The 24,025-nt window shown below is 44.7% G+C and overlaps 1 protein-coding gene across 1 annotated transcript; it reads left to right on the forward strand.

Annotated features, from left to right (window-relative positions):
* Positions 1–703: 703 nt before the first annotated feature.
* Positions 704–23,705, forward strand: LOC127570977 (uncharacterized). The gene is made up of 7 exons (XM_052016946.1): positions 704–798; positions 918–1,005; positions 14,086–14,170; positions 14,269–14,294; positions 19,549–19,620; positions 20,354–20,442; positions 22,658–23,705. Exons 1-7 carry the CDS (start codon positions 704–706, stop codon positions 23,703–23,705), a joined length of 1,503 nt encoding a protein of 500 aa, XP_051872906.1.
* Positions 23,706–24,025: the final 320 nt, after the last annotated feature.

The raw sequence follows: 24,025 nt of genomic DNA on the forward strand, positions 1-24,025 counted from the left end.
CTGAATATGTGGGGTGGTCAGTGTGAGGACATGCTGTGGGTGTGGGGTGGTCAGTGTGGGGATGTAGGGTGGTCAGTGTGGGGGAGCTGGGGGTGGTCAGTGTGGGGACGTCCTGGGGGTGGGGTGGTCAGTGTGGGGGAGCTGAGGGTGGTCAGTGGGGACGTGCTGGGGGTGTGGGGTGGTCAGTGTGGGGGATGTGCTGGGGCGTGGAGTGGTCAGTGTGGGGGAGGGCGGTGGTGGTGGTGGGTGTGGGGGTGTGGCGGGGGGGGGGTTGTGTGGGGGATTCATTGGGGTGTGGGGGGCGTGGGGTGGTCAGTGTGAGGGAGGTGCTGGTGTGTGGGGTCGTCAGTGTGGGAGATGTGCTGGGGATGGGGTGGTCAGTGTGGGGGACCTGCTGGGGGTGTGAGGTTGTGAGTGCACTGACTACCTCAACACAATACTCAGCAGATCAGGCAGCGTCTGTGGAGCCAGAAACATTCAACATTTCCACTCAGCGACCCTGCTGATGATCAGAGCGGTAAAAGTTTTCCTTACCCCAGCAGTGCGAGCGACTCCTCTCCTGTAACCAGCCCCGGGAAGGGGGGGGGGGGGGGTTGTGCAGCGCCGAGTGGTGATCAGTGGGGGTTGGGAGACGGAGGGCGCCGCGTCTCCATGGCAACGGATTGTTGCGTGCGGAGGGGGCGCTCGGCCGGGCGGAGCGGTCATGGGGTCGGACTGGAGGCGGGGCTGCCAGCACCTGGCCGTCAACTACAGCAAGTTCTGGAGCCCGGAACGGGAACAGGCGCAGCGGTCGTCGGTGTAAGATGGCTGGGGCTGGAGGGATGAGGCTGGGTGGGGCAGGTTGGATTGGATTGGATTGGATTGGATTGGAGGGACATGTGACTCCAATAGCTGATGGTGCTGTCTCCTTGTCGCAGGGCGAGGAAGGCAATGTGCTGCCCCGCAATAAACGGCGTGTGGAGGAGCCCGGCCCTCCACCGTTGTGGAGTGGACCAGCTTCAGCAGGTGAGACTGGGCCTCAGGACTATCCTGACCACAGGCCGGGAGCATAGTGCTGGGCACTGCTAGGCTGCCAAACCCCACCCATGGGCTGGCAATGACTGAGGAAGAAGGGAGAGCACCCCCCTCCTCCCCCCGACGTACCCACACACGCATAGCCTCTCACATCCACACAGACACCTCCGCACTCCCAAGTCCCCGGCGTGCACACACCCACCTACAACATTTCACATACACAGACACACCCACACATCAAGGCTCGGAACCAGACAGAAATAATTAACTTGCGGCTCAAGCCCGTGGTGCCATTCTGTGAGATCCTGGTTGATCTTGGGCCAGCTCCGTTTTCTTATCTCACCATCTCCCCTCTATCTTTCAGTCCAGATGAAGGGTCTCGACCCGAAATGTAGACTGCCCAGTTCCTTCCACAGATGCCGCCTGACCTACTAAGTTCCTCCAGCATCTTTGTTGGTCCCTATTCCAGCATGTGCAGTCTCCTGTGTCTCCATCCACTTACCTGCTCCTAGGAACACCCACTCCTCGATTTTATAAAAGGGCTGTGTTCATGCTTTAAGTGAAATTCCATAAAGTGAAAAGGCTGGGCAAAATGCACCATGGAAATTTTATAGCGTGTGTTACTATGCTTAGCGAGTATAAATGCTATTTGTTATAGCAATAAATGGATTCATAAATTGAAGAAATGTACCCCCAAAATGTCAATGGCATTTTGTAAATGGAGGAAAACGTGTGTACTCATTGACTGCATCCAAAGCAGAGGGTTGTAAAGATTTACTCCCCTTTTGTATGAAGAACTTTCTTCTTACTTCAATGATAAATGGTGAACCCTTTATCCTCAGACAATGCCCTAAATTGTAGATCTCCCCCCCCCCCCCCCAGAAGAATTAATCTCTGGGCACCTCGTATTCCACCTGGGTAGTCTACAACCTGACAGCATGAATATTAAATTCTCCAACTTCAGGTAAATTGCTCCCTCTCTGTCCTTTTTCTCACAAGATCACAAGACAAGGGAGCAGAAGCAGGCCATTCGGCCCATCGAGTCTGTTCCAAGGAAAAGGGAAAAAAGAAATGAGAAATTGAGGGGGGGGGGAGAGCAGGCGCAAAAAAAACTATTCTAACCCCAATTTCCGGCCTTATCCCCATACCTTGATACCCCGACTATTTAGATATCTATCTATCTCTTCCTTAAACGCCTCCAATGATCTGGCCTCCACTGCTGTACCTGGCAAGGAATTCCACAAATTCACCACCCTCTGGCTAAAGAAATTTCTCCTCATCTCTGTTTGAAACCTGTACTCTCTAATTCTAAGATTGTGCCCTATGGTCCTGGACTCACCCACCAAGGGAAACAGCCTAGCCACATCTACTCTGTCCAGTCCTTTCAACATTTTAAATGTCTCTATGAGGTCCCCTCTCATTCTTCTGTACTCCAGTGAGTACAGTCCAAGAGCCGACAAACACTCATCACACGTAAGCCCTTTCATTCTGGGAATCATCCTCGTAAATCTCCTCTGAACCCTCTCCAATATCAGCACATCTACCGAAGATATGGGGCCCAAAACTGTGCACAGTATTCCAGATGAGGCCCCACTAGTGCCCTGTAGAGCCTCGTCAACATTTACTTACTTTTATGAGCTATACCTCTCGAAATGAATGCCAACATGGTATTCGCTTTCTTTACCACCGATCCAACCTGGTGGTTAACCTTTAAGGTATCCTGCACGAGTACCCCCAAGTCCCTTTGTACTTCTGTACTTTGAATTTTCTCTCCTTCTAGATAATAATCTGCCCATTTATTTCTGTTTCCAAAGTGTACAACTGCACATTTCTCAACATTGAATCTCATCTGCCATTTCCTTGCCCATTCTCCTAAACTATCTCGGTCTCTCTGCAACCTTCCTGTCTCCTCAATACTCCCTACTCCTCCACCTATCTTGGTATCATCTGCAAATTTAGCCACAAAACTATTTACTCCATCATCCAAATCGTTAATGTACAAGGTAAAAAGAAGCGGCCCCAACACCAACCCTGCAGAACACCACTAGTAACCGGTAGCCAACCAGAACAAGATCCTTTTATCCCCACCTTTGCTTCCTGCCAACCAGCCAATGCTCCACCCATTCTGTTATCCTACCTGTAATTCCACGACCTCTCATCTTATTAATCAGTCTCTTATGCGGCACCTTGTCGAAGGCCTTTTGGAAGTCTAAATACACAACATCTACCACCTCTCCCTTATCCACCCTACCTGTGATTTCTTCAAAAAAACTCCAATAGGTTTGTCAGGCAAGATCTTCCCTTCACAAAACCATGTTGGCTAGGATCTATCTTGCCTTGCACCTCTAGGTATTCCATAACCCCATCCTTGTGGATCGATTCCAATAACTTTCCCACCACTGACGTCAGACTAATAGGTCTGTAATTTCCTTTATGCTGCCTCCCACCTTTCTTATACAGTGGAACTACATTTGCGACCCTCCAGTCCTCCAGAACCATGCCAGAGTCTATTGATTCCTGGAAAATTATCACCGATGCCTCTGCTATCTCTAAAGCCACCTCCTTCAGAACTCGGGGATGCACCTCATCCGGTCCGGGAGACTTATCAGTCTTTAGCCCATTTAGTTTTCCTAGCACCTTCTCTCTAGTAATCTTAACTGAACTCAGTTCCATTCCGTGAGACCCTTGACTAACTGGTATATTGCTGATGTCCTCCACAGTGAAGACCGATGCAAAATATTCATTTAGTTCTGCCATCTCTTTATCATCCATTATAATCTCTCCCGCACCATTATCAATTGGTCCTATCAACCTATCAACCCGTGTCTGTCTTTTACTCCTTATATATTTAAAAAAACTCTTAGTATCCTTTTGAACATTATCTGCCAACTTCCTTTCATAATTCATCTTTTCTTTCCTAACGACCTTCTTAGTTTCTTTCTGCAGGTTTTTAAAAGTCTCCCAGTCTTCCGTTTTCCCATTAAATTTTGCTTCCTTGTATGCCCTCCCTTTTGCTTTTATTTTAGCCTTCACCTCTCTCATTATCCACATTTGTGCCTTTTTTCCATTCAAAACCTTTTTTCTTGGAATATATCTATCCTGCATTTTCCTTATTTCTTGTAGAAATTCCTTCCATTTCTGCTCCGCCGTCCCTCCAGCTAGCTTACTCTTCCAATCAATTTGGGCCAACTCATCTCTCGTACCACTGTAATTTCCTTTGTTCCACTGAAATATTGATACACCAGTTATCAGCTTCTCCTTCTCAAATTTGAAACTGAACTCAATCATATTGTGATCACTAGTTCCCAATGGTTCCTTTGCCTTTAGTTCCCTAATCACCTCTGGTTCATTACACAGCACCCAATCCAAAACAGCCGATCCCCTGGTGGGCTCATCAACAAGTTGCTCCAAAAAACCGTCCCATAGACATTCCACAAACTCACTCTCTTGAGATCTACTGCCTTGCTGGATTTCCCAGTCCACCTTCATGTTCAAATCCTCCATAATTATCTTCACATTGTAACTCTGGCACGCTTTTTCTATTACAAACTGCAACTTATCGTCCACTTCCTGACTGCTATTAGGGGGCCTATATATAACTGCTACTATTGTCCTTTTACCCTTGCTGTTTCTTAGCTCCATCCATAAGGATTCCACCTCTTCTGACCCAATGTCCTTCCCTTCTATTGATTTTATATCACTACTAACCATCATGGCCACACCTCCCCCTCTGCCTACCCACCTATCCTTCCTATACACTGTGTATCCCTGGACATTCAGTTCCCAATCACATCCGTCATAAAGCCACGACTCGGTGATTGCCACAATGTCGTATTTATTAACCTGTAGTTGTGCCACTAGGTCATCTACTTTAATCCTAATGCTACGTGCATTTAAATATAGTACATTTAGTACAGTATCTGCTATTGATTTTGTTGTACTTCTATTGTTCAGCAAATTATCCTGACTTTTCACGTGCCTGTCCTTCTTACCATCCTCACTACACACTATCTTAGACATGTTTCTATATACCTCATTCTCTATCCTAACATCCTGTATCCTAACATCCTGATTTGTTGTGCTTCTATTGTTCAGCAAATTATCCTGACTTCTCACCTGCCTGTCCTTCTTGCCGTCCTCACTGCACACTGTCTTGGACTTGTTTCTATAAACTTCCTCCCTTACTCTAACATCTTGTATCCTAACATCCTGGTTTCCGTCCCCCTGCCAGATTAGTTTAAACCCTCCCCAACACCTAAATTAAACATTCCCGCCAGGATATTGGACCCTTTGGAGTTTAGGTGCAACCCATCCTTAGCGAATAGGTCATGCCTCCCCCAAAAAAGGTCCCAATGATCCAGAAATCTGAAGCCCTGCCCCCTGCACCAGTCACTCAGCCACGCATTCATCTGCCAGAGCTGTCTATTCTTTCTACCATTGGCACGTGGCACAGGTAGTAATCCTGAAATTACCACCCTTGAGGTCCTACTTCTCAACTTCCTCCCTAACTCCTTGTATTCCTCCTTCAGGACCTCTTCTCTTTTTCTACCTATGTCATTGGTACCTACGTGTACCAAGACTTCTGGCTGCTCACCCTGTCCCCTTAGAATATTCTGGACCCGGTCCGTGGCATCCCGTACCCTGGCACCAGGGAGGCAACACACCATCCGAGATTCATTGTCGGTTGATGAGATTCATTTCTCTTTCCTCTTTATCTACCCAGTTCTTGCTACACTCATGCCAACCACCATCACTTGCTTCTTTCCCCTCTTCCACCCACTCCATCTGCCCATCACCCACACACTTCTCCCACTGTTCCCACTTCCCTCACTTGAGTCTATGCTCTGCCTTCTCCTATCAGATTCTATCATCTTCAGCTCTTTGTCGCTTACACCTGTCACCTCCCAGTTTCTGGAGCTATTCCCATTCTCTCCTCCTCTATTCTGCCCATCACCCCTGGATCGATCCATCACTTGCCAGCTCTTGCTCCACCCCTTTCCTTCGCCTTTTTATACTGGCTACCTCCCCTCTATCTTTCGGTCCAGATGAAGGGTCTCAACCGGAAATATCGCTTGTCCATTTCCCTCCATGGATGTTGCCTGACCCACTGAGTTCCTCCAGCATCATGTAATCTCTCTCAGAATCTTGTGTGATTAAACAAACTTAAAAAGTTGCACAGATGCTTAAAATTGTTTTTCAGGAATATAAGAGTCGTGGCTGCATATCTCAGCTGCATGCCATATTCTTATGAACTAGACCAGATTTTGTTTCACTTTTTAAAGTTGAATGAACCACTAAGCAATTTATAATCCATCCTTAACATTGAGTCACTATCCAAAAACAATGCAGCTTCGCCATTTCTTAGATGACACTGGGAAGTCAAAGATGTTTGTGCTCCGCCTGAACCTCCTCCCACCCCTCATTGTCTCTCCCTATCCACCAGATCCTTCTATTTGTTTCTCATTTATGACTAGATCCATCTTTCGCTTAAATACATCCCAGTTATTGATGGGAGCCACTCCATGTTGGAGTGAATTCCGTATTCCCACCTGTGTGTGTGAAAGTTCTCCTGAATTCACAGTCTTTCCAAATAGTTTTATTCTTCCACCAAATCTTATTTTGCCAATGATTCCTGGATCTTTTAAACCATGGATTCTGAACTGCACTGTTCTGCATATGTGATGCACCCAGTTCTGAGTAAAGTTAACGGTTCTGCTTCTGAGACCTAATCCCTAGAAGTGAAGCCTGGATGTGGAGGTAATTTAATCACTTATTTTGTGGCTTTGAAACTGTTCATTTTTATATGTAGTTATAAATATGAATAAATTTGTGTAAGTTTTTTGTAAACAAAAGTTTTTCTAACAAAGTTGGTATTTCAGATGAAAGAAGAAGGGTTAACTCTGTTTCCTTTCCACAGGTGCTGCCTGACCCGCTGAGTGTTTCAGCACTGTCTGTTTTATTGCATAACATTTTGTATTGGGGCTATTCAACAAATATAAAGTTTACACTAGGATGCCATTGCAAATGATAATGTACAGATCCTTTCCAAGACCAGGAGAAGAAGGGTGATGGTTGTTCCATTGCTCATCATGATGCATCCCAATAGATAAGGAACTAATACTAAGAAATTGGATCCATTGGAGCCCATTTTCAGCATAAATCATACATTAAAACAATCTAACCTAGATTCGATTCTGCTAGTGGCCAATTCCAGATTCAATTGTGCCCATCAGTAATTGGCCTAGTTGTGTGCAGTTTGTCCGAGTGCGTCACATTTTCCCAGTGTCAGTTATGCACTGGATGAGTCACAAGTTGTGCATTCCCTGTTTCCTCTCCGCTGAAACAAGTCAGAGCTTTTGGCTGCAACCTTCAACCTTTAGTTCAAAAAATCTAGGAGCACATTGCACGGTCATCAGCAACAAAGCTCTATATGAGGGTCTTCGCTCTGATGTTAATATCCTGCACTCAGCATCTGCCAGCATCGGTTCTCAATGCTTAGGTAATTCACAACCTCATCACCATTGATCCATCACTGATGTGCACTATATTAAAAGGCTGCAATCAGAGGACTCACTGCTATCTCTATCTCATTGATCATCCGGTTCACCGCAGTAACACTAGGTCACTCACGGCACTGGAATTGATGAGGGCAGAGGGTTTCATTGCCCAGACCCACAGATCGCTCTGTCCCTCCTCCACCATGGCAGCTCTGCTGTGCCCTCCAAGGGGAGAGCTCCTTTGAGGCCTGAAACCTATTCCAGTGATCATTGTGATAAATGGAAATTTTTCATAGAGTGCATATCCTGTTTAGCACTGCGCAAACCACAATAATGTTGTTTCTGATATATCTTTGGCTGTTTAGTGGGAGAGCATTTTTTGTAGTAATCACCATCATTCAATTTGCTTCAGCGTAGTTATAGAAACAGACAAACATAAAATCGGAATAAGGCTTCTAAATTGGATTCGAACCAACAAGGGAAAAGTGATTTGGAAACAGATAGATCGGAAGCAGACCCTTCAGCCCACCAAGTCCATGCCAACCATCCAGCACTCTGGAGCCATACGATTCTCACTAATTTTATTAGTCTCTGAAAAAGTGAATTGGAAACATCTGCTTGAAGATAAATCGGTCTTGGAGCAATCTGAGGCATTCAGGTGATCCAAGGAGAACATCGTCCCACAGAGAAAGAGATTGGGCCTGGCATTTTTAGAGTCCCCTGGATGACAAGGTGTATTGGGGGTAACAAAGCTTAATACAGCAGAAAACAGAATATGGAAAATATATGAGTGAAACTAAAGAGGAAATAAGGAAAGGGCATGAAGAAACACTATCAAGTAAAACCAAAGAAAATCCAGGGATACTTCTGTACGTAAAAAGCAAAAGGATAATGATGGGAAGAGGAGAACCTGTGGGGAATCAGAAAGGTCAGCTGTGAGGAAGGGAAGGATTCTTAATGGAGATGCCTTCAGAAAAAAGGAGGATGATACTGATGCTCTAGTTAAGGTGGATGAGTGTGAAATATCAGGCTCGATAAACATAGCAAAAGAGGAAGTGTTAAGGGGTTTAACATTTTCATGGATACATTTCTAGGCCTAGTGAAGTATATCCCAGGGCTGTTAAAAGCAGGGGAGGAAATTGTGGAGGCTCTGACAATGATTTTTCGGTCCTACAGGAATGTAGCCAGAGGATTAGAGACTGCTGCCACTGTGCCATTGTTTAAAAACAGAGAAAGGCATAATTAAAGACCAGTTTGTTTAACAGCGGTGGTGGACAAGGTATTAGAATCTATTTTAGGCAATATTATAAACCCTCATTTAGAGAGGCAGAGATTAAACAGAAGCAGTTTACATTAAGACACAAGACTGCAGATGCTGGAATCTGAAGCAACACACAAAATGCTGGAGGAACTCAGTGGTTCAGGCAGCATTTGTGGAGGGAAATGGATAGTCCATGTTTTGGGACTGACCCAGACTGCTTTTTCAAGAAAGAGTTGGAGAATGGTGCCAGAGTAGGTTTGGAACATGAACTGCTCCACGCAGTCAATGAAAAGGCAGGCATAGTTAGGGTCCATGCAACTGCCCATGGCTACACCTTTGATATGTAGAAAGTGGGAGGAATCGAAAGAGAAGTTGTTGAAGGTAAGCACAAGTGAATTAATTAAAGGAAGATCACATCTGATTTCCTTGATCCAGTGCTGAAGGAGGGGATTAGACTAGATTGCACTTTAGCCAGTATGGACATGATGGGCCAAGTGGCCTCCTGTGCACTAGTTAGTGCTGCTGCTGCACAACTCCAGAAACACAGGTTCGATCCTGACCTCTGGTGCTGTCTGTGTGGAGTTTGCACATTCTCCCTGTCACTGTGAGGGTTTCCCTCAGGTTCACTGGTTTCCTCCCACATTGCTAAGATGTGGATTGTTGTAAATTACCCCTAATGTAAGTGGGTGGTAGCAGAAGTGGGGTGGAGTTGAAAGAGATTAGGTTACAGGGAAATAAGCGGGGGAATGGGATTGTTCTGAGACCCTGCATAGACTTGTTGGGCCAAATTAATTCCTTGTATCTTATAAGAACAAATGAGAATATGAATTTTTTTTATTCTTTGCATTTCATTTGTTTGAGGGGCATAGAATTGGGCACTGAACCTTGTTGCATGAATTGTTACAGATAATACCTGACTTTCTTTTTAAAATTGATGCCAAAACATTGTGTTGACAGCAGAAATTTAAATGGTTTTAAAAGGTAACTGTAAGCTACAGAACACAGTCCATTCTATCCATAGCATGTGTTTAGCACCAAAAAAGGATGAAATCTGAATTCTCTGCCTAAGACCATTAATGAGTAACCTCAGTTGCAACATTATTTGAAAAAAAACTTTACAAATCTGTTTGTTCTTCTTAGTAGAGCCTTCTTTATACAATTGGAGAGTGCTTAATTGCTGCATCATATGATGGTGAGCAGGATGTTTGATGGGCCTCAGAGCTCTACTGGAGACATGTGATAGGTGTTTCCCTGGTCATCAAGCTCTGCAATATCCCAAAAGCCTTTGAGATTTAGTTTGTGGTTTTGAGAATGCTTTCTGTTCATTTATTATTGAACAGAAAACCTCTATAATGTTGTAGCACATTATGTTCAAGGACTGACAGGGTAAATTCTTCCTTTTTGTGGAGTGCTGTACATTTGCTGTGATTCACCACAGTTATATTGTGAGCATGTTCATTGCTGAGCAGGATTAGCATGTTAAGATGAAGTGGGAATTAACAGAGGTGGACTGAGCAGCAGAAGTTAAGGGCATTAACTGGACATTGCCTCTGAGCTTATTGCCTTTGCCTCCTGTTTTTCTGAAGCCATTGTAGAATTACTGGAGATGGGTAGAATTATTAAACAGTCTGTTCTGATGCAAAAAAACATAAAGCATTTATCATTGTTGAAGTTATTAATCTTGAATTACGTTTGGTACTTATTCACAGTGTTTTTATAAGCAGTTCTGTTTACTTTATTAATATGTCATTGATGTGAAGGTGAGTGAATGATAGGGATTTAAAAGGACAGTTAGTGCAGAGGGACCTTGAGTGAGGCTATTTACAAAATAAATGTCAAACCCAGGCAGGGTTTCTAAAGAGATGGAATTCGAAAGCAGAAAAGTATTAAATTTGCTTAGATCACACTTGGAGTTTTAGACACAGTTCTGGTCTACAAATTAAATAAAGTACAGTAAAACTCCCATAATCAGGTACCCTGGTGACCCTTGTGCTGGACTAGCAGGTTTCCTGGACCTTTGGTTATTACACCTATTAATACCCCAACATTCTTTTAATTATTTATACTAAAATATAATAAATTTTCCAGTGAACCTGGTGAGTTTAAAGGGAGTGGGAGAAATGGGGCCCCAGTGAGTTTAAAAGGAATGGAGGAAACAGGGCCCTTGTGAGCCAACAATTGCACATTGAATTATCAGAGTTTTACTGTACTTAGAGACACTGGAGAAGATACAAAAGGATCATATCAGAACTTAAATGATGTACTTGTCAGGATAGGATGAACAGGATGGGTGACACTGGCACAGGTAGTAGAGCCGCTGTTTCACAGCTCCAGTGACCTGGGTTCAATCCTGACCCCCTGTGCTGTGTGGAGATTTCATGTTCTCCCTATGACTGCATGGGCTTCTTTCTGTTTCCGGATTGTGGATTGTTAGGTTAATTGGCCAATGTAAATTTCCCCTAATGTGTTGGTGAGTGGTAGAATGTGTGGAGAATTGATTGGATTGTAGGAAGAATAAAATGGGGTTAGTGGAGATAGGTGCTTGATGGTCAGTGTGGACTCCGTGGGTTGAAAGCCTATTTCTGTGCTCTGTAACTCTGAGTGAGAATGGAACCCTTATCTCTAGCTCTCTCTATGACTTGATAAGGATTCCTAACATTGCGAAGGTTTGAAAGGTAGATGTTTCACGTATGAGAACATCTACCTTTCAGAACTAGAGGTCATCAATATAAGATGGTCACCAATAAATCCAGTAAGGAATTCAGGAGAAGTTTCTTTACCCAAGTTGATGGTAATATTGGAACTTGGTCCTATAGAGAGTGGTCAAGGAGAATAGAACTGATGCATTTAAAGGAATTTAGAGGAACCTATTGGAAAGGCTAGAGTGAGCGAGTGAGATGAGGTTGATGTAGAGCACAAGCTTGGGCCAAATGCCCTGTTCTGTGCTGGTCCTTCGCTGTGATTTGCTCTGGGGCAAGCAAGTACATCAAAAACAGGTTCGTGGTGGACTGTGCATCATAGTCCCACATCGGCTCATTGTGTTCCCAGCGAGAGGCACTTGAGCTGTTGTTCAGGCTGTTGCTTGAGGAGCCATCTCGTTGGCATAGTTAGTTGCCTCCTTTTTGATGTCACATCCTCAGCTAATTGCCATCCATCCAGCTGTTGGTGTTTCTATCACCTACAGATCTTCATCTAAATGTGGTGCTGGTTCAGGAACCTTCAAATAACGTCCTGACATGGTGCTACACTTGAACCTACTGGATGTTCCAGCTTGCACTGTGCGCAATTTTCATCGACTTACTGGTTATGTTCTGTGCAATGCAAATTTCAAACACACCCTTGTGAAATCAGAGACTTCCCTTGGTATCTCGTGCTTTTAGCTGCACTGAAACCCTTAATCTGAGTACAGACTTTAGACATGGTCACTTTTCTGATTTGCATATGGGAAGGATGTCAGGCATGCACAGCAGCCCGGTACCATCTAATTATTTTATTTCTTGTAATATACTTTATTTCATAAAATTTACAGTGATATAGTGCAGGACGTTGTATTATCTTCTGTCACTGTTCCAGGTATTTCATTACATTAGTTTATGATGTTTATGCCAACATTGCATCAATTTTTCTTTTCCAAATATTCATCAGTGACAATTTAGAGTGTTACACAGGACCCAACCTGTCAGTATCCAGAGGTGTCAGGGCCCTAGACTGTGGTCCTTCCTCACAAACCCTTTACAGTGATTACACCAAGTTTCAGTGTGTCCCTCAGCACATACTCCCACACTTTGGAATGTGCCAGTCAGCAACATTCAGTCACGGACTTGTCCTTTCCTTGGAAGACAAACAAGTTTCAGGCAGACCAAAGTGTGTCATTCACTGAGTCAGTAACCTTCCAGCAGCAGTCAATGTTTGTCTCAGTTTGTGTCCCTGGAGACAGCCTGTAGATCAGAGTCCTGTGTTACACAGCTGCTCGGGATGAACCTTAATAAGGACTGCTGCATTCCTTTCCGTACCTCCTTAGTAAACACACAGAGAAAAGGGCTCCTTTCTCACTCAGAGTGATAGAGCTCAGAAATGGACCTTTAGACCCACCAAGTCCACACCGACCATCAAGCACCTGTCTACACTAGGAGTTAGTGTTCTCCCAACAATCCCATCAGCTCTCCGGTTGAGGGCAGGCCCTGTAGAGGTGGTCTGCCTCCCCACCCTCCACAGGTTGGGGCACTTGCCCTTCTTCACTGGGTGGCTTTCCTGCTTACTGTACCTGCAGCTGATCACAGTTCGGGAGAGTGCCATGTGCCCACACTCTGGGTTATCCTACACAGACAACGGAGCTGCGACTTCTTCTGCTTGTGAAGCTGGAGGGTGGGTGGACTATGGCTCTTCTGCATCTGCGTTAAGCATAACCTTGACCTGACGCTCATTTGTCCAGTTCTTGAATAGGTAGCTGACAATGAGGAAAGTCTGCACATCTGCAAGGGTTGAACATGTGCATTCTCAGCATACGCTCATTCTGCATTGGGAAGATGGTCTACAGAAGTCACAGTGGCACTTTGATCTCCTCTCAGGAGCCTACAGCAGCTTCCCTTGGAAATCCTGCAGGCAGAAGATGCCCACCAACAAAAAGCACACTCCAAGCAGATGCCTTCCTCCACATTCTTGATTGCATCTGATGGTTGACAAGCAGCTTGACTGCCTGCTGGATCTGTGCCAAGGCTACTGCAGAAGAGCAAGCCCCAGTAGTAAATGAATCCAGTCCAAAACCTGAACCAAGAACAGTAAACTACATAAACCTCAGCACATACCCCTAGGGTAAAAATCTGAAAAACCTGTTCCTCAGCACATGTTCTTGGCCAAGGTAAGAATGTTCTGGGCTGATACAGCAGAGGCAAGTCTGGCCAATGGCAGAGGTTACTGGGTGCTCAGAAGCAGCAAAGTCTGGCTCATAACTTCAACCTGATCTGTGTACATACAGATGCATCTCATGCTCAAATCAAGTATGAAGAAGAATATTTTGTGGCTTTAACCCATTGCAGATATGATTGTTACATTGCGTACAGTTTACCATTGCCGCTTGGAAAGTAAAAAAATGCATTTGCTGGAAATACAAAATAAACAGAAAATGCTGAAAACACTCAGCAGGTCAGGTAGCATCTGCAGAGAGAAGCAGTGTTAAAGGTCATCGACTTAAAACATTAGTTGAGTTTCTCCCTGTGTAGCTGCTGCCTGGCTTATAATGTTCAGCATTTTCTGTTATATTCCCAGTGCTAGCATCAGGAATAAAATTAATGATAAATATTTGTATTAATCCAGATTGCACCTGACTGTGGCTTGGAATTGGATCTGTCCACTAACAACAGAACTTCTAATAAGGCAGAAACTGATTTCACAAAAAATAGTGAGTTTTGAAGTTTTGTTAAGAAATGTTACCACAGTGAATTCAGTTTTAAAATCTTATAACACAAACACGGAATAAATATAATTCTGTTCCCATAGGTATATCAGCAGAAGCCAGAGACAAGGTAAGTGATTTCTTTGAATTTATTCCTGGCCTGGGATTTTGGTAAATTGGTAATTATGACCATTCTGTTTCTCTTTTCACTTGTTTTGTTTCTCAAAGAATTGTATTAACATATTGATAAATATAGAACAGTACAGCACAGGAACAGGCCCTTTGGCCTATGATATCTATGCCGAGAATGATGCCAAATTGAACTAATCCCTTCTGCTTGTACATGATCCATATCCCTCCATTCCATATTCATGTGCCTGTCTAAAAGCCTCTTGAACACCACTATCATATTTGCTTCCATTGCCACCAACCTACCACTCTCTGTGTAAAAAAAAACTTTGCCCCACACATCCTTTTTAAACTTTCCCTCTCTCACCTTAAGTATTTGACATTTCTACCCTAGGGAAAAGATTCTGACCATCTGCCCTGTCTATGCCTCTCACAATTGTATAATTATATCAATGTTGACAAGGACAGATTTCCGCTGATTGCCTTGGGTGCAGCACCCAGAACTATCAGGTCAGTGGGTGGAGGCAAGTGGATTGAACCCACCTGAACTCTCTTCCTGAATTAGTGAACACAATGATCTACGCATTTGGCTTTCCTCAACTCGGCACTCCTTTCATCCAAGTGTACATTGACTCTGTGCCTGTGTCCACCATTATATCTGCCCATTCCCTCCCTGTTCTTTGCTGAGGATAGTAACACAGTTACACAGAAGCCACCCACTTCCAGTTATCCAGCTCAAATGGCTGAGACTCATGTGAGAATTTCTCTTGATTTTCTTCTTGATGGTATTACAACCTTCTTATCGTTGATGTTTGATTTTTATTGTGCTTTATTCATCATGATATCTTCCTTTGGTGACTCTGTTTGAGCAAGTCATCTGATACATTGGCACAGAGGTGTAGCAGTTGGTGCTGCTACCTTATAGCTCCAGCAACCTGAGTTCAATCCTGATTTTGGGTGCTGTCGAAGTGGAGTTTGCACGTTCTCCCTTTGACTGTGTGGGTTTCCTTCGGGTGCTCCAGTTCCTAAAGAAGCTGATTGATTGGTTAATCAAACTCTAAAATTATCCCTTGTGTAGGTGGGCAGGCGAGTGGTGAGTTGATAGGAATATGAGGGTGACTAGCTTGCAAGGGAATGAGTGGATTTGATGGGATTCCTCAGAGCTAGCATAGACGATGGCCCGAATGGTCTCCTATGTTATGAGAAAAATTTTTTAAAATCTGGGGCCATATCACAGACAAATTTGCTTTTTTGGAAGAAGATGCCACAGTACATGGAAGTCAGAGTGAGACTGAGGAATAACTATTACCTTTCCACCAGCTCAATGATGCCAGCCAATTAAACAGACGTTTTGTACCATGCAGCTATGTTATTGGGAATGGTTTCACATTTCATTCTCAGTTAGTAAGTCACATAATTAGAGTTAGTACTCCAAATGTTATCTATTTTGAGCAGTGGAGCTTTTATTGTGAAACTTGAATTTAGAATGGAGATTTTCATAGAAGCATCCTCTCCAAGGACCCACAGACACACACTGCTTTGTAAAATGCCTGGGCATTATTTTTCTTAGCTCCGTGATGATGATCTAAATGCTCTCCTTCTGTTCCCTGCAAACTTCCACAGCATTAAGTATTTCTCATATTTTAACACTGAATTTTAGTTGTGAACCACAAGGCTTATTTTTATGTTGCACATTCACATTGAACTCCAGTAAGACTTTACTAAGTTGATGAATTAAAGGATGAGTCAAAAACAGTTGTTTACTGTCTTGGTCAAGGTTAGCTAGAATCCAGAAAGTTAGAACCAATCAAGAGGCTATTCTGTTCAGGACCCCCAGTCTTCAGTTGGAACTATCCTAATTTCAATTCCTTTTACACTTCATTAAACATCTAATTCCACTTGAAATAATGTTGTGGTCTACCTCAATGATGGTAAAACATTCCATCTGTGCAATAACCCACCACGTGAAAACAGTTCACCCAATGTGCCTCTTTATTCTCCTGGTGATAGTCTGGTGTATTTGCTGCTATGATATATTTAGCCTCTTAAAACCTTGCAGAATTTTGAAAACCTCCATTAGACCCACCTTGCATTCCTCCTGTGAAAGTGGTCCTAATTTCTTAGAGTGGCTGGAGAGAATCATTTCAGTGGGTATTTATTGTACCCTTTTCACAGAGTCAAACTTTGCAAGGGCAGCCCAGAACAGCCTGCAGTCCTCTGACCTAATCAATGCCTTGTTTAAGTGATCTACATATCTGGCTGGTTGTTATGTATGGATGTGTAGCTCAGCAAAACAGGACCTTTCCATCTCAGCCAGTGGAGTACTATTTTTTTTATCTTCACCTCGATGGTCAGTCATCTGAGCGTTCACATTAATGCCAGCTCATTGACATTGATGTTAAGAAAAATTCTACCAGATGTGTGCTGTGACTTTCTGCCCACTCACTTGTATGTCAGATGTGTCAGGACTAGCCCCCAGTAGCTACTGTTACGTGTGTGAGCTTCATCCATGTACTTGATACAGATACGAGTTACAGAATGATCTCAAAATATTTTCTTAAATTGGGAAACTTTAATTAAGCCAAATTCTGGAACTGATATTGAACTATTAGAGGCAGGTGAAGATTTGCACAGCCACAAGATCCTCACTGAGGAGATGACTCAGGTAGCTGAACCCCTAATGATATCTGTGCTTCCATATCATTAGTGCTACAATGCTTCAGTGTGGGTCCAGGGCAGGTAGCGATTTGACTCATGTATAAACAGAATGGTGAACATTCGAGTTACAGGCTATCAGCAGATCCTGGCACATTGAATACCAGTGTTGGAGATGTTTAACACCTCCTGTCCTAACATCAGCTTTGGGTATTGGTGCCTTTTGTCATTGTGCTTACCCTTGGCTTCAGCTCATCAGCTGCAGTTTCTCCTTCCTGACTCTTGTTAATTTCTTGAACAAGACTAAATACTGGAAACACTCAGCAGGTCAGGCAGCATCTGTGGAAGGAGAATCAGAGTCAATGGTGACTTTCTGTCAGAAACTCAGTTTCTTCTAAGGGGTTCTTGGCAAAGAGGAAAGACATCCATTGCTACAGCATCTTCTGCACCTTGCAGGCACTCAGGTCCTTTTAAAGATAGGTCACTGTTGTAATGCAAGAAACACAGTACACATTTGGGCACAGCAGCCTCCCACAGACAGCACTGAGAAAATGACCAGGCAGTCTGTACTGTGGAGACACGAGAGACTGCAGATGCTAGAATCTGAAGCAAAAATCAAACTGCTGGAGGAACTCTGCAGGTCAAGCAACATCAGGAGGAAAGGAATTGTCAACATTTCAGGTTGAGACACTGCATCAGTCCCGATTCAGGGTCTTGACCTGAAACATCAACCACCCTTCTGTCTCTACGGATGCTGCTTGACCCGCTGAGTTCCTTCAGCAGTTTGATTTTTGCTCCAGTCTGTGCTATTGATGATCATCATGGGATAAATATTGTCCAGAGTACCGGCCAGGGCTTTTCCTACAGTGGTTTCTTTTAGATGGAAGCATCATCCAAAAGTCAGCCACTCCCAACAGTGCAACGCTACTCCAGCACTCCACAGCAGCATCAGTCTAGAGTGACACATGAAGCCACAGCCTTCTGACTCAGCAGTGAGAGTGCTGCCCAGTGACCGCAGCTGATGCTGAGGGAGTGAAGTCATTCCAACTGGATGCAGAATCTCAGCAGGAAGCAGCTGGATTCGGGTGCCTCTGCAGCTCCTGATGATGCTCGGGAGAAGGTTGAGATACAGTTCCCTGACATGCTGGTGAGCCAGCGGAGCCATTGCCTCACAGCTCCACTGACCTGGGTTCAATCCTGATCTTGGGTGCTGTCTGTGTGGAGTTTGCGTTGGTCTCCCTGTGACTGTGTAGGTTTCCACTGGGTGCTCCAGTTTCTCTCACATCTCAAAGACGTGGGTTGGTAGGTTAATTGACTACTGCAAATTGCTCCTAGTATGGATGAGTGGTAGAATCTGGGAGAGTTGATGGGGATGTGGGGAGAATAAAAAGGATTAGTACAAAAATGGGTACTCAGTGTGACTGTGGCTTCATGTGTCACTCTAGACTGATGCTGCTGTGGAGTGCTGGAGTAGCGTTGCACTGTTGGGAGTGGCTGACTTTTGGATGATGCTTCCATCTAAAAGAAACCACTGTAGGAAAAGTCCTGGCAGGTCCTCTGGACAATATTTATCCCATGATGATCATCAATAGCACAGACTGTTTCCATGCCATATCTCTCTGTGACTGTGACACCCGAGCTTTTGATGCAGGAATAGTACTCAGAAATCTTATCTAATGAAGGCCATGTCTCTGTGCTCTTCATTCAGGAGGCCCCAGATGGTTCACTAGCTGTATTAGTGTCAGGACTTGGTGTCCAATCTGGTCCAGTATCTTCCGCCATTTCAGAATCCCAAGGGGAGTTTCCCTGGGCTGGTGCAAGCGACAGGTGGAGTGAGTGGACCTGGGAAGTGCCATAGAATGTCCCTGTGGTGCACCAGCAGAAGGAAGGCTGCTAATCGGATTGCTCAAGCAGTGCGGTGGGCTCGGTATAACACATGCTGTTGGTAGGCATGAGTGGGGGAGAAACGGTGGAGTGGGAACAGAACTAGGTTTGCAAAAGTCATGGAAGGTGTGAAATAGTACCAGGGGATCTGGCCTGAGTTGGTGTGAGGCAGAGAGAAGCGGAGGTGGGGAATGCTGCCCTCGTTTCTGAGCGACCATTTTCATCCCCTTAGTCCAGGCGTCCACAGAAGGCATCTAACCTGTCCTGTGCATAAACCTTCCAATTAATCGCGAATAAGGGCATAACACTACCATGGTCAACTGCTCACCGTGGCTCCTGGCCTCGCACTGTGAAGGGTGACCACAGATTCTGTGTCTGCTTGTGCCTGTGGATGCCTTTGTTTGAACATCCCCTGCCTTACACTCATTTATAACCCAGCCTTTCCCTTCCACTGGACCGATTCTTTCAAATGTTACCCATTACTGTACACACCATCAGAAGGGTTACTGGTTGCATGATCCTCTCCTCCTCCTCTGCCATAACTTTGGTGTTTAAAGCAACCTGAGCAGAGTAGCTGAAGGAATCCCACACTTTGGTCCCCTGCATCCCAGATATTGTTGAATTGCACACTCTGCCCCCTCCTCCAGGTCCACCTTCTGTTAACCAGTGTTCCTTTGCTCTACGGCAGTAATGTTTCCTGCTCTGATTTCTAACAGCCATCGTACAGGGTGCTGATCCAGAAACTAGCAGAGTTAAGCACGATGGGAAAAGGCAGAGAGTTAAGGAAGGTACGTCTCAATGCTGCCGTTCAGCAGCTACAGTATCTCTTGCCGCTGTTCTCAAGGCTTCCAGTAACTATAGTGCCCTTGTGTGGTTGTATTGTAAACTTGGCTCTCTTCAAGTACATATTTAATGTAACTACCTGAAAAAAAATTTAATGTTCTGACTTGCAAATTATTATTTGAGAAGAGCAGAACTAAATTTCATGGCTGTTGAGGGATCTTTGGATTATTAATTGAGGATACTGGAGGTTGCTGTTTTATTCCTTCCTCCATGTATTTTATTGGTAACATCACCACTGATTTCCTGCTTGATGGGTCTATTGGAGAGGGAATCAGGAGCCGTGATTTCAGGATCCAGCCTCAGAATATCCCACCTGTTTTCTACAGGGAATTGGATGAGCAGGTCAGTACGCTGAGGCAACATTTGACTGCACCCTGCAATAGAGACTCTGGGAGGTGGGATTGGGGGTATGTGGGATGGGCAAGTGAGTTTGGGATGCCCCACAGTGAAATCATGCCCTTTTGGGAGATGGGTTACTTGCTCCATCCTCCCCACAGCACCTCTGAGTGGAAACCACAGGGAACTTTTATATATCAGTGTAAAACTAAGCTGGCCCCCTGGGGCACAGTAAAGGCAGGCTTGGGATGTGTCCATGGGAGACAAGCCATTATTAAGTTCAGTTATTGGGCCAGTGCCCATGTCTTTGAAGAAGGCTCTTGACCATTGTTATTTTTGTAGCTCTACAAGCCTGAGCAAGATTCAGAGCAGGTGTTGAAGAAAAACTCAACAAATCAACAAATGGAACAAGCTGTTGTCACCAGGAGAAGGTGAGCATCAGTCCTGCAAAGCAAAATTATGGATTGACTGTACTGCTGGTACAGGAGGTCCCCAGGTTACAGGAGGCCTAACTTTCACAAATTCTCCCAGACTCTGCTCTCAGGTACAGTACTCAAGTCTCTGCATCAGGAAACAATGTAAATATCACCCATAGAAAAAGCCAATGCCTTCTCCAAACTCCTCTTGAGGTAAGATCAAACATTACCAGCTCTGAGCGCCTCTCATTAGCACACACTTTATAAAACCACTGATAGTTTTCTCACTGATTTGTAGATCAGCTCCTCCCCACCACCCACCCCCCCTCCCCAATCACTCCACCCGAGCTGCATTCAAACAAACATTTGTCACCATTCACTTGCTGGTAACAACTCATATCACCTACACTGACCTTCCCCAGTCTACCCTTTGCAAATCATCCTCAAGGGCTGTCAAGGATAAAGATTTCACGTTACGATTCTGGGGAAAATCATCGTTTCCAACATGGAAAATTCAGTTTACAGGCAGTTCTCGGAATGGAACCCTTGCAAAACCTGGGGACCTCCTATATTATCAGCAACATATTAAAGTGGTCACTAACAAGTGGATGGCACTTCATGTTCATTTAAAACTGGGACTTAGTAGCTTGTCTCCCAAACCTCTGTCTGTGTGGTTCACCTCTGGACACAGTGAGAGCATTGTGCTGTCCTGGTTCACTCCGATCCTATGGAACAACTTCATCTTCTCCAGGAGCAGCAGGTGGATTGCAGCAGCTCATTCTGTGCCCACCCCGCACTGAGAGGCAGATGGTGCCTTGATTCTGCCCCTCCTGTCCTGAGTGGCACTGTCCCTGCTCCCATGCTGAGGTGCTGTTCTCCTCCTCCTCTCTGCTCCTTCCTCCACCTCTCATCTTTCTGTCTTTCCACCTCCTTTCCATCTCTTCACTGACCTTCTTTCAACTCTCTCCCTAGCTCTACCTGATTCCTCTCCCCACTGCGTCGTCCTGTACCCCTCCCAAACTTCCCCCACCCTTCCCTCCTCCCTGCACCTCCATCATTTCCCCAACATTCCTTTCCTCCCTGCTCTCTATTCCTTTACCCAGATCCTTCCAATATTCTCCTCCTCCGTTTCTTCCCCATTCCTCCTCCCGTCCCATCTGCTCCACTGAACTTTCCCATTCCCTATCCTCTTGATCACCCCTTTCTCCTTTTATCCTCTTGCTCTCTTTTTTTTTCTAAGGAAAACTTCTCCCATTCTCTCTGTTTTTTTGATGAAGGGTCTATGACCTAAAACTTCAACTTAGTTTCTTTCTCTTCACAGATGCTGTCTGACCTGCTGTGTATTCCAGGGTTTTTGTTAAAAAAAGAATTTCCCTTTTCCCCTTGTATACTTCTGTCATGTTTTTGTCTCCTTCTCTCAGATCCTTTGTTGGTTTGCTCCTGTGTGTACTGGTGCACTTGACATTACACTGGCTGCAATCTCACAACCTCTCCCTGGGTCCAAAAACACTGCACACTTGGTTTATACACTGTGCACCACCTGAAATGTACATGCTGCACTGTACCTTCTTCAACATGCACTCTAGTTATCTGCCCAGCTTATCCAGCAGCCCTTCCCCAAACCCACCACTCAACCAAAACCCTGCAGAGACCACCCAGAAGGGCAAGGACACCAGGCGTAGGGGAACACAGGCATTTGGATGTTCACCTCCAACTTGTGCTGCACTCATTTGAATGCAGCCTCATAGTATGAGGGGGAAGGGATAATACAATGTATATTTACATTCTTGTAAATTTAATTGGGTTAGTTTAACTGTATTAAAAACATTTAAAGAGATTTGAGTGTTTTTGGTTTTAAGTTCTAATATTTCAAATAATCTGAAAGCATTATTGCTATTTAATTTTTAATAGTTTTGGCAAGTTTTTTTGAATGTTTTTGAGTGTCAGACAATTGCAGACATTCAAGCTGATGGTTTTGACCTCAGATAAGCTTGGGCAAATGGTTGCCAAGACGGTTGTGGGAGCAGAGCTTGCTGCTTGCAGCGGGGGAGTGCAGTCCCTGTGCAGAATGGGCCCTCACTGCTCCAATGAAAGCCAGCCAGCCTGCTGAGCAGACCCTTTACAGAGAGTGGGCCAGTTGGGGGGCAAAAATGGAGAGCTCTCTGCTCTGTAGACGGTGTAAACCAGCAACATACAATGTTCATCTTTCCAATACATTGTCCACTTTCAGAGAATGTTCAGTTGAGGCACTGGGGAAAGAGCAGAGAAACGTTTTAATCATTTCCGACCAGGACAAACTCAAACACTTGCCCAATAGCCTCCAGACCTCCAGTCCGCAGCGCAACTTCCATTATCATTCAGCCTTCCGATCCCGTGCATCTGCTTTGAACAACACTCAGGGAGAAGTCCTACCTGGAAGTGGTTGCCACCCGAGTGACGATGACCCAATCGACTCCTTTCACTACAGACCTATTAATATCAAGAGAGATAAACAGCATTTCTTCTTCCCCCTCTGGATTTTAAAACCTTCTGACAATAAGGCAAGCTGCTCACATGATAACCAACCCTTTTCACAGCAGTCCTGTTTGGACTTTAGCCCAGAGGTTGTCAAAGCTGATGACATTTCTTCCAGCCGTAACAATGAGCAAGAAAGCAATCAATACCCCTACCCGGACTTCCTGCCACCACCGTTCAACCGCATAGACTTCAGTGAGTTGTCGTTGCTGGAGGACCATAAATGGAAGGAAGCTTTACCTGTGAGGCCCAACAGCCCCTTGGAACAGTTAATAGATCGCATTGTGCAGATGGAAAAGATCCAGTTTCTCACCATACAGAAGGAGCGATGGAGAAATTCAGAGATGTCGCTGGCTGCTGGCACAAAGACCGGCTGCACAAGGAAAAATACAAAGAGGAGCAGGAAGTCTCGGCGTAGTGACCTGAGCTGTCTGCAGCCACCGAGGGTCGAGGTCTGCTTTAAGAAGACCAACCCTGCCAAGTTGGACAAGCGCTTGTACCGAGTAGCTTCAGGTCACTCTTGCAATGACCCCCTAGATTTTCACTTCTCCAATGAGGACCTTAAGTACAAAAGGTACCATCGAACTAACTGCAGCGCCTACAAACGTTTCAAAAGGAGTGGCTCCAACCAAGTCATTTTAAGCAGAATTAACTCCAACCTTGCCAGCTCCCAAGCCTTTGCTGCAGTGAAATCTATGAAGGCCCTGGCTGTCCAAAAGTCTTCAAATAGCACTCACTGTAAGTACAAGAAGAAACAGAAATAGCTCCAGTGCAGGCTGCAACATTCCCAAAGGAACAGTTACACGGTTTGCTCAGCAGAGGAATTCAGTTACAGATCCTTCTGTTCTGAGGATCCCTGAGCCACGCTACCAAAAATAGTTTCTCATTTTCTTAGACCTAGAAAAACAGATTTTACAATAATACTCTATGTTTTCTTTAAAAAAGTATATAATGTAATGCTGGAAATAAAGATGAATTTTAATATTTTAAAAGTAAAATGCATGAGCTCTTCATAACAAGTGGAAAGGTTTTCAAAATTCCTTAAAGTCATGGAGCAGTCTCTAAACACAGCTTTGATGCAGGG

Source organism: Pristis pectinata, chromosome 5 (genome assembly GCF_009764475.1).
Source record: "Pristis pectinata isolate sPriPec2 chromosome 5, sPriPec2.1.pri, whole genome shotgun sequence".
Classification (NCBI taxonomy): domain Eukaryota; kingdom Metazoa; phylum Chordata; class Chondrichthyes; order Rhinopristiformes; family Pristidae; genus Pristis; species Pristis pectinata.

Bases quoted from the DNA above. Each gene is read 5' to 3' on its own strand.
- LOC127570977 (XM_052016946.1), top strand. From the start codon at position 704: ATGGGGTCGGACTGGAGGCGGGGCTGCCAGCACCTGGCCGTCAACTAC. The intron at 14,171-14,268 runs GTGAGTTTTGAA...CTGTTCCCATAG, and splicing joins AACTGATTTCACAAAAAATA to GTATATCAGCAGAAGCCAGA. The intron at 19,621-20,353 runs GTACGTCTCAAT...TTATTTTTGTAG, and splicing joins AAGGCAGAGAGTTAAGGAAG to CTCTACAAGCCTGAGCAAGA.